This window comes from Ruditapes philippinarum, unplaced genomic scaffold (assembly GCF_026571515.1).
Source record: "Ruditapes philippinarum isolate M1 unplaced genomic scaffold, ASM2657151v2 ctg2854_1_1_1_1, whole genome shotgun sequence".
Classification (NCBI taxonomy): Eukaryota; Metazoa; Mollusca; class Bivalvia; order Venerida; family Veneridae; genus Ruditapes; species Ruditapes philippinarum.
In genome coordinates, this window is record NW_026866023.1 from 43,763 (window position 1) to 57,235 (window position 13,473).

A 13,473-nucleotide genomic window follows, 5' to 3' on the forward strand; every position below is an offset into this window, starting at 1 on the left:
GATTGAATATGGCATTTTGCGATATGCGTCACAAAAACAAACATAGATATTTTTAAAAAATGTACAATTTATATATGGTAACAGTATTTTCTTAACAGCAATTAAAACACAAGACGTTTTTAACGGACATATTTTTGATTTAGCATTATTTACTCGCATTTTGTTGTAAGACATGATATAGCCAATGCCGAACTATTTTCATACTACATGAACACATTGATCACAAAAACCTTATACACTCAACGAATCGGTTACTTCCCCTGATCAGTACATCGTTAAGAAACCGGTGCGTGGAGTTTGGGCTACTCAAGTCATGATTATGCACCTTCCACGAGGAAACCTGTCAAAATTACCCTAAACCTGTGTTATTCCTGGACATGAATCGATCTGTATATAGAGTTGCAAAATACAAATTTAGTATCTTAATACTATATATAGTTTGTAAAACATAATGATAATAGAACAACAAACAATTTTAAAGAATTCAATACCCCCGACCTACCCCTAAGTTTTGTTAATTGTAATTAATGTGATCTCTCCTAATTACCATTGTCAATAATTTATTGTCAATAAAATAAAAGTTTCACGTGGGTAACCGGGGATAAATGATTGAAGACTTGCTTCTATTTCATCATTTTATTGTCGGACATACAAAAACGAGCCTACAAACAAAATACAAAGGATTTACAAATAATTGATTTACAAAATAATAAAATTACACATTTCATCCAATTCATCAATGGAAAAGAATAAATATGACATTAGAAATATATCAATTCTTACCAGGATCAGCATACATGCAAGAACTGTCCATAAATGATGTTCAAGTTTACTAATAAGTAACTACTACTATCAACAACTATACTGTAAAGTATCAGTTACTCGTATAATGTGGAACTGGCGAAGTGAAATATTTTACTTAAGCAAGAAAATGTTTCGTGGGGATTTTAGGGTCATGCACGTGAAATATTAGTGAACACATTCATACAACCTTTCAACTTACAGTGACCTCTCATACGAAACAGACTATACAAAACATTACCACAGTTAGGCAAACAACAGTTAGGCGAATACCAACCAAATACAACATAGCACAGAGGATACAATATACCAGTGATAAAAAGAAAACGATACACAGGTTACACGTGCAAAGGTATTTTAATACAATATTACTTGAAAATAGATACCAAATAATTTCTAAACTAGATTCTATTTGAAAGACTCTAGGTAAACGAATGATAAACAGTATAAGGAAATTATACATGTTCAGAATGTATGGTAGAATCATCTGCAATTCCCGGAAAAACCGTAAATTTCACGGAATTGTTCTGGGTCTTCTACAGAATACACAAAGGAGCTTTATATAACATTATTAATAAAAGTCTCTGAATATTCAATGTAATATATAGCTCCATGTATATACATGAGAAACTTTTTACACACATTACTTTCTCTGCATGTTATATACAAATACATATGTTTTTGTTACCTCCCTTAAAGATGAAAAGGTACATACTGAGATAATTAACACAGCACAATATATACAATTTAAGTTATATTTTCATGTGTCCATATATTTTATTCGGGGATATGTAAACATCAATAACTTTCAAAACGTTTGGGAAATTCAGGAAATAATAATAAAAAAACAACAACAAAAACCCGGCATTTTACCGGAACACAGAAATTAACCCCACCTCGACTGTGTCCAATGTTTATTATCTTAGATTCGATAAAAGCAAAATAAAGGTAGAATCGTTCTAGAGCACCTGGCAACAGAATTTGTTTAATGGCTGCTTCCATACGAACGCTACAAGAATTTTAGTTTACAAATAATGCACTGTTAATACACGAATTTCTGTAAAATTACAGTGGCTTTCAGGCGCTAATCGTAATGGCGTCTATTTTAAGAAGTGCGGCTGCCGCCGTAAATAACAAAGGCATGCCGAGTTCGTTTTATAGCAAAGATAAAACAAATCCAGTTTTTCAGTCTCTTGATAAAGAGATAAAGCAGTTTATGGGATTCATCAAAAAGAGAAATTCGAAAGGTTATCAAAAGCCAAATGAAGAGGCACAGTCGAGATCGTAAGTGGTATTTAAGTGTATTGGGAGGGATTAAATTTTGCAGATTTCAAGATTTATATTTCCAGTGTAACTAGTCCTAATTATAAGACCTATACGTAACCTATTTCATATTTATCATTCATTAATCTGATATTTTACATTTTTCATTTTCCATGTTATGTTAGGTCTTAACACTAACAGATCTTTGCAAAATCGTGACGTTAGGTCTTAACAGATCTTTGCAAAATCGTGTAGCTAAAAATTGACATTAGACATCGATTTAGATCTAATGCATTTAAACAATTAAGACAGTGTGTAATATGAAAAAGGCAAAGCCTCAAAGCGAGCTCGATGTACTTTTAACGTGAAATAGTATGAAATAATCGCTCACGTACTGTGTTAAATATGGCTCCGCCCCTGTCGTTAAATGAATAACGAGTTTTGAAAACGTTGATAAAACTTTGTTTATTTTATTTCACTCTATAATTTTTCAAGCGAAATAAAGATTATTAAAAGTGAAATAAATGTAAAACTTAAAACGTTTGCGACATTAAAATAGCGTACTTGATTTGATTGTTTTGCATGTGCTGTTTGGCGCTACATTGTGATGTCACGTAAACAATACTTTAAACGTCTGTACAGCATTAACAACTGAATAAAAGATATTGGTGTTCGGATTCATTTTCTTAGTTAGACCATTTTCTTTCATTCTAGATAGTTTTCACAACATAATTCGACAAAAAAAATGTTTTTATTTATCAGATTTTTCAAACAAAATGGCGCCTTCAATTTTCATTTTACATTTTCCGTTTTAAAACTGTCATTCGATATTTTATACACAGCTTCCGTTATTCTGGTTCCCTGTCCAATTATTGTTCCCATAGACTTGCGCGGGTGACCAGTCTACACATCCGTTTTCAGTCAGAATTCCTCAGTTTTTATCGTTATCTTTAAATTCGAAAAGTTGCGATGTGTCCAATTCGGTACTTCGAACGAAAGTTTTCAAAACCATCACTTAGCAGGTACTCGCGTTACCGTAAAGCTCGCTTTGCGAGCAGGCCCTTTGGGCCAGCTCGTCGAGCTCGCTATTAATTTACATTAATTTTGACCTATTTATGAACAAAACTAAAAAATAAAATACCTTTTAACAAAATAATTAAACTGTCACATCCGAAAAGTCATGATTAAATCCTCTCATTTAATTTAATTCCTTGTACAGCCGATATACAAATGGCCGCCATACAGTGCGCGAAATCTGATTGGCTAATTCAAATGCAAGCGTTTAAATGAGTCCAGAAGTTACTAACGAAATATTTTTTCAACGAAATAATTGCCCATGCACCGTCAGTGTGTTTGAATATATTTTTCCGTTCAAAAAATTGGAATCAATCTGTAAAACGCTTTACTTAACCAGTATGGCTAATAGGCGAAATAGATTGATATTTATATTTTATTTTTAATTGATAAGTACATTGTTTAATGATAGACCATGCAATTGAAAGAACAGAAGATAAGCTTTTGAATTAAGCTTGAAAGGCAAGTCAACAGACAGTTTTTTTAATTTTTCAAAATGCTATGCGTTTATGAGCAATAACTATTAGACGTCAGGCTTGACCAACATAAAACTATATCAAGCCTGTAACGTCTAATATATTGGACTACAGTGTAACGAGCTGGACATGGGATCCCTTGTCCTATCCCTCAGTTATTGATTAACAATAATATGAAATTAAGCATAGGTTATGAACGGGGAAGTCAGTTATGAAAATGTTTATTTTTTCCGTTTTAAAGGTGAGAATGTAAAAGTCAAGGTCCCAATCCCATGTACAAGTAGCTTAAGGTGTTCAGCTTACCCATTTATAGTGGAACCCCATTGTAGTGTGCTATTCATTGTATTGATCTATTTACAAATCTTTCGATTTTTTTGCACAATGCACTAGCTACTGATTGTTTACATTTACAACAGTGTCATGAAAATCTTTCGCATTTGTTTTGTGCCGTAACAATGATCAAAAACATGTTTCCAGTACCGTCAGACTTTGTAGATAATAAATAGACTTATAAATAGTGTGTTCTTATTAAAAGTACATTAACTGTCTGTTGGAAGTTCCTAAATTTATGCTGACATTTTAAAACAGACATCTTTGCTTCTAATTGACTGAAAAACCTAGCATAAATATGGGTCAGGCTTCCCTTCTTTGACTAACTGAGCGATTCTCACAATGCATCGATATAATGGCGTGACCTAATTCTTCAACCTGTTTGACATGTCTGTAAATATCTGTATATTCCAAAGCTAAAAACAATATATCAGTGATGTTTGCCATGTAAATATTATGACAAAAAAATCAAAATAAATAATACAAAATAAAGATTCAGGGAGATTTAAATTTTTTAACTACAGTTGTGATTTATGGGTAAATAGATCAATACAACGGGGTTCCAGGCTATATACTGTGAAATGACGTGAATGCTGAAGACAGACCCATAGCCTGGGGAAAATCCTTCAATAATTGTGCCAGTGTGTGTGTGTTTGCGTTTGTTTACCCTCAACATCGGAAAAAGACCATACGGGCGAGCATTAATTGTGCCAGGATTTGACAGGCCCGTATTCATTTGTGCCATGGATTAAAGTGAAGCATATCCTAATAAAACTGTATAATCTGTTCAGGTTTTCTAGTTTTTCTAGGGTCACTTGTCCTGCAGGGCTTTTGGTCATTTTGCTTGAAAATGCAGTAGATCTATTGAAGTCTGTTTAAGGAAATAACAAAACTGTTACATTTTCATAGCTCAGTTACAACTGATAAGAAATGAATTGATAAAAAATGCTGATAAAATGTCAGTTTTCAACATTGTAACAATTACAGTTCATATTAATAATTTTTTAATATGATTGTTTAAATGGCTAGAAAAAAGAATAAACAAGTGAACCTTAATAATTTATATAGTTGTAGTAATTTTATAAGTTCTAATATTCTAATTTTAGTGCTGACACATTGTTTGAAATTTGGAACAAGTATGAGCCAAGACTTCCCAGAGCCTACTACCAAGAGAAGTTGCTGGAAGTCGGGGACTTCCTCATGTCTGCAAAGGTATGGAGTAATGACATACTTGAATATGATTTTTCATGTCATTTTTACTACAAATTTTTCTATTCAAATAAAACTGGGAACAATTTTATGTTTGAATACAATGTACATGTAGCTTCATCATGTGATGTGTACTTTTTTAGCTCACCTGTCATAAAGTGACAGGGTGAGCTTTTGTGATTGCTTTTCGTCCGGCGTCCGGCCGTCCGGCATCCATCCGTAAACTTTTACTTCAAATGACATCTCCTCATAAACCACTAAGCCAATTTCATCCAAACTTCACAGGAATGTTCCTTTGGTGGTCACAAAATTGTTCAAAGAATTTAATTCAATGCAGAACTCTGGTTGCCATGGCAACCGAAAGAAAAAACTTCAAATATCTTCTTTTAAAAAACCCAAAGAGCTAGAGCTTAGATATTGGCATGAAACATCTTCTAGTGAGTGTCTACCAAGATTGTTCAAATAAAAGCCCTGGGGTCAAAATTGGCCCCGCCCTAGGGGGTCATTGATTTTCCCTATATGCATATAGTAAAAACTTAAAAATCTTCTTTTAAAGAACCCAAAGAGCTAGAGCTAAGATATTTAGCATGAAACATGTTCTTATAGGTGTCTACCAAGTTTGTTCAGATAAAATCCCTGCGGTCAAAATTGGCCCCGCCCTAGGGGGTCATTGATTTTCATTATATGTGTATAGCAGAAACTTAAAAAATCTTCTTTGAAAAAACCAAAATTGCTAGAGTTTAGATATGAAGCATGAAACATCTTCTAGTGAGTATCTACAAAGTTTGTTCAAATAAAAGCCCTGGGGTCAAAATTAGCCCCACCCAGGGGAGTCATTGATTTTCCTTATATGTGTATAGCAAAAACTTAAAAAATCTTCTTTGAAAAAATCCAAATAGCTAGAGTTTAGATATTAAGCATGAAACATTTTCTAGTAAGTGTCTACAAAGTTTGTTCAAATAAAAGCCCTGGGAAAAAACTGGCCCTGCCCCCAGGGGTGTCTTTGTTTTTAACTATATGTGTATAGTAAAAACTTTAAAAGATCTTCTTTTAAAAAATCGAATGAGCTAGAGCTTAGAAGTTTAGCATGAAACATCTTCTTATAGGTGTCTACTAAGTTTGTTAAAATAAAAGCCTTTGGGTCAAAATTGGCCCTGCTGGGGGGGGGTGAGATCATTATTTTTCATTATATGTGTGTAGTAAAAACTTAACATCATGAAACATCTTCGAATGGGTGTCTTCCAAGTTTGTTCAAAAAAAAAGCCCTGGGGTTTAAAATTGGCCCGTGAGGCCTATATACAGGTGCCATCATGGCCCTCTTGTCTTATTTTGAAGATAGATACATTTAAAAAGTGCTGGTACATGGATATTGTGAAATAATTATTGCATGTTTATTTTCTTAAATGAAATGAAGATGATTATAAGATGTTATATTAAGAAACTCAGTGGGCGGCCCCATTTTTATAATGAGTTCAAATGTCTATATATTCATGTATTAATGTAAAATGTACATTGGCTTGGCAGGAATACAGCTTGGCTCTGTGGCAGTGTTATGATAGATATTTGATGCACTTTGGAAACATAAATGTAGTAGAAATCTCTGATATAGACACATTCAAGTCAACTTTCTTCAAGAATGGCTTTGATGGTGATAGTGCAGGGCTTACCGTAAGTGTTTGTGATATTTTTTTGTTATTTGTCTAAGTGTCTTGAGTAAGTTTGAACTTGATTTAACGAACGTTATACGTTAGTGATAAGTTTCATGTAATTTACCCGTGGTCAATAATTGAAATATTCCAAAAAAGTTGGTATTTTCCGCACAAAAAGCCCTTTACATTCTGCTAAGCATCAATAAAGATAATTTCTATAATTTTATTGGATAAATTCTGTTTTGATATATACAGTATATAGTTGCTTTATTCTACTCTTAACCAAAACACTGAGATGCTCCTGAGTGATAATAATTCTTATGCCTATCTACATAGAGTATGACCAAGAAAATGGCAAAATAATTGCTTGTTTTTCCTAAGGTTATCATACACATACAGTGATTTACAAAAAATCAGGAGGAATATATTTTCATCTCAGTTCTTTGGGTTTTATACACTCATGATTTAAAACATATTGTGATGAATATGATGAATTGTCAAACTGATGGATTAGAGAGTTCTTTAAAATAAAGTTTAGTTTTATTTATTCTGCAATCTTTTTTCGTTTTAAATTTTAGAGTGTTTGCTTCTTCATATTGACATAACCATTCATCCTATAATTTATTGAAAATGTATTCAAAATGAATTCATGATCCCTGAATATGGGTTTCAGGGTATCCTGAAATTCACACATAATTAAATTTGGAAAAAGTAAAAAATATTGTCATAACAATGATAACACTTTTTTCAATAAACTGATGGTATTCTATTTATGCTTAATTTTACAAAACTGTTTCATTATGCAGACCTCTTATTGTACATGTATCTCAACTTTGATTTTTGTTTCCAATATCAAATTTAAAAGAGATTGCAACATGAGTTAGAAGTTAATTTGTATAGCTGTATATTTCAGTTCCGTGCCCTGATGGGTAAGTGTATCAGCATGTATCAGGTAGTGAGATCCTCAGATCCCAAGTTACAGAATGCTCAAAATGTTGCCAATTGTGTGGAGATATTGACCTTTTTAAGACTGGTCACTCAAATCATTCTGCCCATTGAAAAATTATGCTGGCTAGTTTACAATGGTAAGTTATTCATTTTGGTTTTCATTGTAAAATATTAACACCTTGAACTGTAAAAACTTGTCAAGAAATTGTATGCTCCCTAGATTTTTTATATGTGATTGAATATTTTTTTATGCTAAAACATCAATTCTTCGTTACCATTTGTTCTAAATTGAATTTTGTTTTCTGTTCTAGTGTTTTTCAATGATATTGTACCCTATTTCTTGTAGGTACTATCCACATATACAGTATATCACGTTACTTGATGTCCCTGGGTCATTCAGCAAAGGTTTTGGAGTATCTCCTGTGGGCCTGCATGTGTATGGAGACTTCAGTACCTCTTCTTACAGTCAAATATCTCTCTTGGAGGTCAACACTCTATACAGCCGTATGCCAGAGTTATTTTGACTGCAAGGCAGCAGAACATGCTGAGGTATGCAGTAACAGATGTTAAATTTTGAATAATTTGAATAATGTTATACAGCAGTATTGCAGAAACTTAAGGCTCTAATCACAAGTTTGCCATAACAAAATAAGTACAGCTTTATATAGAAACTAATAGAATGTAGAAATAACATAAGAAGCCAGTGTTGCATCTAGGCCGCGCGATTGCGCGATTTGCCCATTTTTTATGCAGAATGCGCATTTTAATGAAGTCAATGTGCGTCAAGTCGCGCATCTGACGATCTTTTCAACTTAATTCAGTTTATCTATTCGTATCTTGAACACTTCAGCCATGTTTGTTTTCACTCATGGTTATGACTAAAATACTACAGGGATGCCAATTTTCCGCGGAAATCCACGGATTTCTAGGTCCGCGAACCACATTTGAGAACGATGTAAATCCGAGGAGAAAATTTGGGAGGTGGGGGTCTCTGTCGCCGAGTTTGCTACCGTCTATTGTCCACCGATTGTAAATGTTTAGACCATACCGTAAATATTTAGACCGTACCACTTTTCGGGTATGTTCAGTTATTGTTGCTATTATAGTAAGCCAATGAACGATAGTGTTAAATATACCGACCAATTGTAGCGTCTTTCTGTAGTTGAAGAAAGCAAAACTAAATGTCGGCCGATTAGCAAGAAAGATATTATCAGTTAATGAAAATATTTTATAAAGCACTAAAAGGAAATGCATTTTAGACCATCTGAAAAGGATGAAAACCCAGGACCTTTGGGGGCTTTGCCCCCTGGTCCCCCACCAAGCTCTGCCCTGTTTGTGCCTGAAATAATGCACGGAAGGGCACCTGAGGTCTTCCTCCACCAGTAAAGATGGAACGTCACGATATGATCTATACTGTGTTGATGTGACGTAAAACCCAAATTCTAACACTATAGGAAATTTGCCTATATAGACAAAGAAGGTCGGAGGCGTGCATTATTCTACAACAATGCACTCGCCGTTCTTATTATCTCCCTGTGTATTTTCACATTGAGGGCGCCATTTTGTTTAAAAAAATATGATAAATAAAAACAATTTTTTGTCGAATTTAGTTGTGAAAACTATCTAGAATGAAAGAAAATGGTCTAACTAAGAAAATTAATCCGAACACCAATATCTTTAATTCAGTCGTTAACGTTGTACAGGCGTTTAAAGTGTTGTTTACGTGACGTCACAATGTAGCGCCAAACAGCGCGTGCAAAACAATCAAATCAAGTACGCTATTTTAATGTCGCAAACGAGTTAAGTTTTACATTTATTATCCCCCGCCGAAAAATTTCGGCGGAGGATATAGAAATAGTCTCCGTCCGTCCGACCTTCCGTCCGTCCTTCCGTCCGACATTTTTGTCCGGAGCATATCTCTAAAAGTATTTGAGTTATCAACTTGAAACTTCATAGGTGGATAGACCTCATTGAGGAGGAGTGCAGTGCACAAGAATGATAACTCTACCTTGCATGATTTTTGAGTTATTGCCCTTTGTTATTTTTCAAAATTGATTTTTGTCCAGAGCATAACTCCAAAAGCCTATGAGGTATTAACATGAAACTTCATAGGTGCATAGATCTCACTCAGGAGGTGTGCAGTGCACAAGAATGATAACTCTACCTTTCATAATTTTTGAGTAATTGCCCTTTGTTATTTTTCATACCTAATTTTTCACCTGAGTGGAGCATAACTCAAAAAGTGTTTGAGATATCAACATGAAATGTCATAGGTGGATAGATCTTATTGAGGAGGAATGTTGTGCGCAAGAATGATAACTCTTCCCTATACACTTTTTGAGTTATTGCCCTTTGTTTTTTTTCATGGTATTTTGTCCAGAGCTTATCTGAAAAAGTATTTGAGGTATCAACTTGAAACTTCAAAGGTGGATGGATCTCATTGAGGAGGAGTGCAGTGCTTAAGAATGATAACTCTACCCTGCATTATTTTTGAGTTATTGCCCTTTGTTATTTTTCAAAATTAATTTTTGTCCAGAGCATAACTCAAAAAGCCTTTGAGATATCAAAATGAAACTTCATAGGTGCATAGATCTCACTCAAGAGGTACAAGAATGATAACTCTACCTTTTATAATTGTTGTGTTATTGCCCTTTGTACTTTTTCATACTTAATTTTTCAATTCAATTTTTTTCTCAAAAAGTATTTGAGGTATCAACTTGAAACTTCATAGGTGGATAGATTTTACTGAGGAGGGATGCAGCACACAAGAATGATAACCTACCCTGCATTATTTTTCAGTAATTGCCCTTTGTTATTTTCAGCCATCAGTATTCACATAGGTTTCAAATCTGTAATCACTATAGCCATCAGTTTTCATTACCAAAAGACCTCTTAAAATGGAATTATTCCGCTCTACTACACATACATTCTTCCAATGAGCAAACACATTCGGCGGGGGATGGCCATGTTGACATGGCTCTTGTTTCACTTTTAATAATTTGTATTTCGCTTGAAAAATTATAGAGTAAAATAAAATAAACAAAAAAAGTTTTATCAACGTTTTCGAAATTCGTTATTCTCAAAATGTTTCTACACACGGTAGATTTAACGACAGTTTTTTTTCAACTCACTGGAACAGCCTTTAAAGAACGTTTCTATTGGAAACTCTGAGACAAAAACAATATAAACCACCAAACATAAAGTCCAACTTTAAAATAATAATTATATTTTTTCTTGACGTGTTAGAATGGAAATAGATATTAATTCTTCGTGCATTATTGTATAATAATGCACGGTTTTCGTTCAAATGCTTTGTAATTAATCACTCAGGCCTATCGGCCTTCGTGATTATATTACTACGCATTTGAACTCAAACCGTGCATTATTCTACAACAATGCACTCAGAATTGATATCTATTTCCTAAACAAACAATCTTATCAGAACCAATAGCAGTAAATCACCTAACCCTCATGTAAATGTCTTTAAAACACTGAACAATTGAACAATTTTATTTGTTTAACAGCAAATTAGGAATTCTCATGCAATAATATGTGCAATTGATTTCAGAGTTTTGCTAGACGAGGATTATCTAAGATACAAGAGCTAAGTCAGCTTGAATCAATGAGCAATGCAGAGGACTCCCCTGAGAGAGAGATTGCCTTTAGACAAGCTACAATTAAGGTACATACAGTTGTAATAAAATATTTTAATTTTTTCATCCTATTTTCAGGTTTTGATGGTTTTCATACATTGCTAACATAAAATTGTGTGACAGAACTTCTGAACGTATTAACAATTTCAAACATGAAAATAATACTACTATGTACTCATATGTGCTTTAAATTTTATACATTCTCGTACATTATATGTATTAAAATGGCTTTTAAGGCCCACTAAATCAAACATTTGTCCATACTTGATTCATTTTAAACATAGTTTATTCCGAACAAATTCATAGTATATATACAGATAATACCAGTTAGAATGTACACAATCCAAACATGAATTGTTGAAAAAGGATTTGGTCCAAAAACTGAGCTAATAAAGGCATTCTCCATACCTGATTTAGATATAGAGGATGTTGGAAATACATTTATCACATACCCATGCTGCTTTTGCAACTCCAGAAAAATGGTGTGGCATGGCCGTGCATTTATTTTGATGTGGCGTCATTAGCATTATACAGTTATAGAATTAAGGCTTGCTAATGTCAGCGTTACACTATTGGCCACGGGGCTTGACAATGAATTTTATTGTTTAAAACAATTCTTATTTTAGGTATGTGATAAAAAGAATATTATAATTCATTTGATTAGGTTCATAACTAAATTTGTTGAAGATTTTGCTCCCTAAAAGCTTGCATGATATAATTTTTTTCAACTCATTAGATAAATTCCATATTAAATCTAAACTCATTCAATATCTTCTGTTCAGTGAGATAAAACCTATATGATTGCATCATATATTACAGATGGCCATAATGGTGTTCCGTAGATCTGTGTATGAAACAAGAAGAAGACCAAAGGGTTTGCTGAGACCAAAAACAAGAGCTAACCTTAAGGATGCCCAAAATGTAAGTATAGTACTACCTATCCAGTATCTTTTGTATTTTTTACCTGTCTTGTAAAAAGAGGCATTTCTAAAGTCAAAAAAATTGCTAAATGGATAAGTTGCATTCTGCTGGCATGATTTTTAATTGCTCAGTTTGCAAAAGTTGGAAAGAAATTGAAATTTATTTGTATCAGGCCTTTTTCTTAGAGATATATGCAGAGAATATATAGCATAACAATAGTTTCTTTACCCTATATGTGTTGTTGTCATTATTTCAATATTGGTCATGCTAATTTATCCAAACAGCTACAATGGCCGCGTACGCCCAGTGAGAAGTTGTTACAAGATATGTTTGAAGGGAGCTCCACCCAGCTATTGTGTATCCTAGAGGCACTGAATGATACAAACAGAAGGATCCTAATCACATCTCCACCGGCCCCGGACTCAGAAGTGGAGATTCTGGATGTGTATGCTGAGCTGTTTATGGCAGCACAAGAAATTTTAGCAGGTAATATTAATTCAGTTGTTGTTTTCTTCCCAACGTTTTTAGAATGTGGCCTTAAGCTTTAAAATTGGGGAATTTTTACAACAATTTGTGTAAAATTTGGACAAATGTAAGATTTCATACGACTATACCCCCAGCAGAGCTATTCAAAAAGTGTCTTGAAGACACTTTTAAATAACAATTACTTTCGTCTTGGTATGTTATATTTCTTTCCTATAGTCTTGCCCCGCCTTTCTGAGCCAGTGCACTAGACTGTTCTCAGTGCTTGATAGTAAAACAAGAGCCTGAATAATGTATAATTTTTAAAGTTCAAAGGGCCATAGTTCTGTCAAAATTCATATTTACAATAGCTCTTCTACTTTTTGAAAAGTCGAGCGTAAACAAGAGATTTAGTCAATCTGAAATCGCAACAGGGTTATTTTAACTGCCTCAAACAGGACACCATAGAAACTGACTGAAAGTTGTAGCAATTAATCAAATCAATTGGATGGCCATTTCCAGGAACAAGTTACTGTTGATTTAGCATTGACAAAACTAACAAAAGTTTGTTGGATGATGCTAAAACTCTATCATTGTTTTTAGCTCACCTGTCACAAAGTGACAGGGTGAGCTTTTGTGATCGCTATTCATCCGGCGTCCGGCCGTCCGGCTGTCCGCCAAGATATT

The 13,473-nt window shown here is 33.8% G+C and overlaps 1 protein-coding gene across 1 annotated transcript; it reads left to right on the forward strand.

The window, feature by feature from the left end:
* The first annotated feature begins 1,735 nt into the window (after positions 1 to 1,735).
* On the forward strand, positions 1,736 to 12,872 carry LOC132731028 (cilia- and flagella-associated protein 54-like). Its single transcript, XM_060717128.1, has 8 exons — positions 1,736 to 2,085; positions 5,051 to 5,156; positions 6,678 to 6,821; positions 7,716 to 7,887; positions 8,097 to 8,299; positions 11,319 to 11,432; positions 12,223 to 12,324; positions 12,609 to 12,872. The coding sequence occupies exons 1-8, from the start codon at positions 1,895 to 1,897 to the stop codon at positions 12,870 to 12,872; spliced, it is 1,296 nt and encodes a 431-aa protein (XP_060573111.1). The 5' UTR covers positions 1,736 to 1,894.
* The last annotated feature ends 601 nt before the right edge of the window (positions 12,873 to 13,473 follow it).

What these genes read in the sequence shown, in the direction of transcription:
- LOC132731028 (XM_060717128.1), top strand. Translation starts at nt 1,895, where the DNA reads ATGGCGTCTATTTTAAGAAGTGCGGCTGCCGCCGTAAATAACAAAGGC. An exon ending in GAAGAGGCACAGTCGAGATC is followed by an intron (nt 2,086 to 5,050) that starts GTAAGTGGTATT and finishes TTCTAATTTTAG; the next exon opens with TGCTGACACATTGTTTGAAA. An exon ending in AGGCAGCAGAACATGCTGAG is followed by an intron (nt 8,300 to 11,318) that starts GTATGCAGTAAC and finishes AATTGATTTCAG; the next exon opens with AGTTTTGCTAGACGAGGATT.